The following is a 3,494-nucleotide window of genomic DNA, read 5'->3' as shown; positions in this document are numbered from 1 at the left end:
CTTGCCCTCTCCAATGTGGCGACATGATGTTAATCTGGAATATTTTGCGCTTGTACATCGAGCAGTCATTTTGCGCACTGAATACTCTGATTAATGACTGCGATTGTTATAGGGCTCCAAAATCATCATGGTTAATATCACCGTTGACAGATGCAGTGTTGTTGAATGTTCCATTACCAATAACACTACCTCATCGTTGCTAAAACAAGAAATCACAGCTCTGCCCTTTGTTCCATTGGGGAGCTGAACTTTTTGGCTACCGTCAATTAAGCCACCAGACCTTCTACTAATAACGGGTTCAAGTAGCACATTCAAACCAACCATCATCCGTCCACCTGTTAGTTTTTGCGTCATCTCCAGTCTTGCGTCAATAGTACTCTAAATGTCTCGTTCAATGCGCAAACCAGGTTCTTGAACCTAAAACTGCCTACAGAAAGCACAATGTTCCAGAAGAATAGAGTAGGTGAAAATAGGTATATTCACGGCATAGAGACCACGGCGTGTGTAGATTGGAGATTTCTGGATCACCCTGCCAACAGCAGTACTTGGCGACTTAGCACAGTTTCGACTAACAAACTGAAGTGGGGTAAAGAGGGTAAGCAACGATTCTACCCATGCCAGTGAAGACAGATAATTAAGCAGTAGGATGAGGGAAGGAGCTTACCTTGACTTGGAAAAAGACCTCGGGAGGGAGGAATTGCTCATAAAAGGAGGGTATTTGCAACGTTCAGCAACATCCTTGGCGGAGAGCCACGTCAACAGGTCGGAGTCATCCTCGGTGACACCCGAGCATGCGCATCAGTACCTATGCGACAATGGCAAAAGAGGGTTAGAACATGCTGGACCTTGTAAGCCTTAATTTCTTTATTTTCCCACATCAAATTTCCATCATTCAATGCAGGTACTGCCTGCCTGTTATAGCTGATTAACAGGGAGGAATCAGGGTATAAAGGACAATGGCAGTAGGGAGCCCAAAGACATAGTTCACAGCAAATGCAATTCTTTGCTCAAAATGATCCAAATTCTTTGAAGATAAAGTGAATAACGAAACTAGCCGGTTCCAGTTCTCGTTTAAATGGCTGGAGAAAGGGTGCAAGGAGGGGTAGATTTTAATAAAGTCCCTTCTCTCTTTAACTTGAGCATGACTCAACCAGAATAACATCAATCACACCTACCAATGCCACCACACTGCACCGTATGTCATCATGTCGTATCCTGTTGTATCAAAACCTTCCACTCCAAAATGTTACCCTAACCTATCATGGCACGGAAGCAAACCGCACTCCATCACACAGCTCGCTACATGGTGAGTTGCACCAGGTGAATGCTAAAGAAATTAGAAGGAAAATAAGGAGGGCAGAAACATGGCCTCAGCCGGGATTCCAACCCGTGACCTCACGCACCCAACCGCGAATCACACCACTGAACTGTGTCCGCGCCAACACCCACCCATCCCCTAATCCTGTTACCTGTCTCTACCACCATTTTCTAATCGTTGTTTATGGTTTAGCGGCCACTGTGCTGTTCCGTGTTAGCTCTTCCAAGTGTTAACATGCGGAGCTGCCTGTAAGCACCAAACTCCACTCTTTACTCAGCTGCCTTTCAATGCACTACTACTACTGGCAATCGGACGAGCTGGCAGATAACAAAAGGGTGAGCAATTATCGCTTAAGTTTGTTCGAGAGTTCCGCGTTTTGCTCGATCGCTGGTGCTGGCGGCTCTGGGTCCTGCGAATCGAGGTCAATCCTAGGTGCAATATGGCGTGTAAGGAGTGACATCAAGGCCTACTGCGATGCCACGCTGGGTCAGCTCAATGGGAATTCCTCATCTGGTATCTTCTGGCATAATATGGCACCTCCTGCCATTCATGCGCCAGTGCGTTTTGATGATGAGGGTGTTGGTGAGTCCATTCGCGGTATAGAGGGACCAGGGACCAGAACCGCAGTGCCAGCGTAGGGCAGTTGTGAGTTTCAGTCTCGCTCTTAATAGGCACATTTACCCTCCCACTTATCAGTAAGCATTGGCAGCCGATGGCTGAGGAGGGGTCCGAACGCCTACAAGCATTGCTAATGTAATCGCGTGATCGCTCACTCACCCCTTACTCCCAATACCGACCAATTCAGTTGGTAAATTGGCTTCAAAAATCCACACATAGCGGAACTCAAACCCACAATCTCCTACTTATGGCGCAGAAGTCATGTACATTAGGTCACTCACTACACCAGTCTCCTCATCGGCAATGCTCTCTTACAGCCACTCTATCCAGTCTGATTACCTCCCATACACACCCACATTCACTTCACCCCTACTTATCCTGTACTCTCTTGACTCCCCATTCTGTCACTCCTTTACGCCCCCACTCAACAGTTCAAATACAGGCAAACAATAACAACACTGTCTTTTGCACCGTTTCCTCTTCTTGATCTTGAGTAATGTTTATTTCCTCCTTGCTCTTTTGTATTTCTTACCTACATTTTCATTTCTATCGTTGACTTCAGGTTTGTTGCAAATGCTCACCATTTTTATTTGCACATCATATCATTATGGTGATGCATTAAATTGTTTAATTCATGCTATGCTGTGCTTTTGTCGATGTACTAATCGTAGGATTTTAAAAATTACACCATAACCAAATAAAACGGGCTTCGAGATTCTGCAAACGTTGACTAGCGCTACACGATTATTCCTAGATTATTAATAAATGGGGGTATCTAAGGAATAGACATGGAAGTTAATGCTCGGCTTTTCCAACACCTCTCCACCTACCCACTTACTTATTTACACCTCCCATCTGTCAGTGATGTATCACTACCGTCAAAGTAGTTACACAGCCCAGACTATTTTGACCACGGCGGATGGGATATTCTGCACCTCCACCGAATCGGACACATCGACGTCTCCACCGTCATCACGCGGCAGAATGTCTCGTCCACCAGACCTAAATGAACTGCTGTGGGCTTCACTGTCGCAGGAGGAATCGAAGTTGTCAACACGGGTTCAATTACGGAAGCATTAATCGTTGAAACATTCATGACCGAATCGCCGGGTGCGTTGGGTGCCAAAATGTAAAACAAAGGCACACAAATTAGGGTTTAATCATTACTTATCTTAAAAAATTGAACTCACTGGAGCTACCGTTGCGCCACGGAGTCACAGCACCCTCCGCCTCCGCCATCATCATTAGCATCGCACACCATTACCATTACCATTGTCACACGTAACCATACCGGCTACACAATCCCTCAGTACAGCATTACACTATTGCAGTGCTTGTGCTCGCCCACCTCAGCACCATCACACCCAGCGCAGCAGCAGCAGCAGCAACAACAACGTGAAAGATGACAATGACATGGAGATACACATGAGTAATAGAGTGAAACTGGCTGAATGCGTTGATGTAAGAGTGGGCGTTGTGCGATGTTGTGAGTGAGGGGTGTGGACTTGGGATGGAAATGGTGAGGCATGGTGGTGTGGGTGGGTGGGTGGGTGAAGAG

The 3,494-nt window shown here is 46.3% G+C and overlaps 1 protein-coding gene across 1 annotated transcript; it reads left to right on the top strand. All coding sequences in view use genetic code 11, as the record gives it.

Annotated features, from left to right (window-relative positions):
- Nucleotides 1-993: 993 nt before the first annotated feature.
- EGR_09784 (hypothetical protein) lies at nucleotides 994-2,629 on the top strand (the record flags this gene model as incomplete). Its single annotated transcript, XM_024499033.1, has 2 exons — nucleotides 994-1,037; nucleotides 2,431-2,629. The coding sequence occupies 2 exons, from the start codon at nucleotides 994-996 to the stop codon at nucleotides 2,627-2,629; spliced, it is 243 nt and encodes an 80-aa protein (XP_024346543.1).
- Between the last annotated feature and the right edge of the window lie 865 nt (nucleotides 2,630-3,494).

Source organism: Echinococcus granulosus (genome assembly GCF_000524195.1).
Source record: "Echinococcus granulosus chromosome Unknown EG_S00167, whole genome shotgun sequence".
Taxonomy (NCBI): Eukaryota; Metazoa; Platyhelminthes; class Cestoda; order Cyclophyllidea; family Taeniidae; genus Echinococcus; species Echinococcus granulosus.
This window is presented reverse-complemented; position numbering and strand designations above follow the sequence as displayed.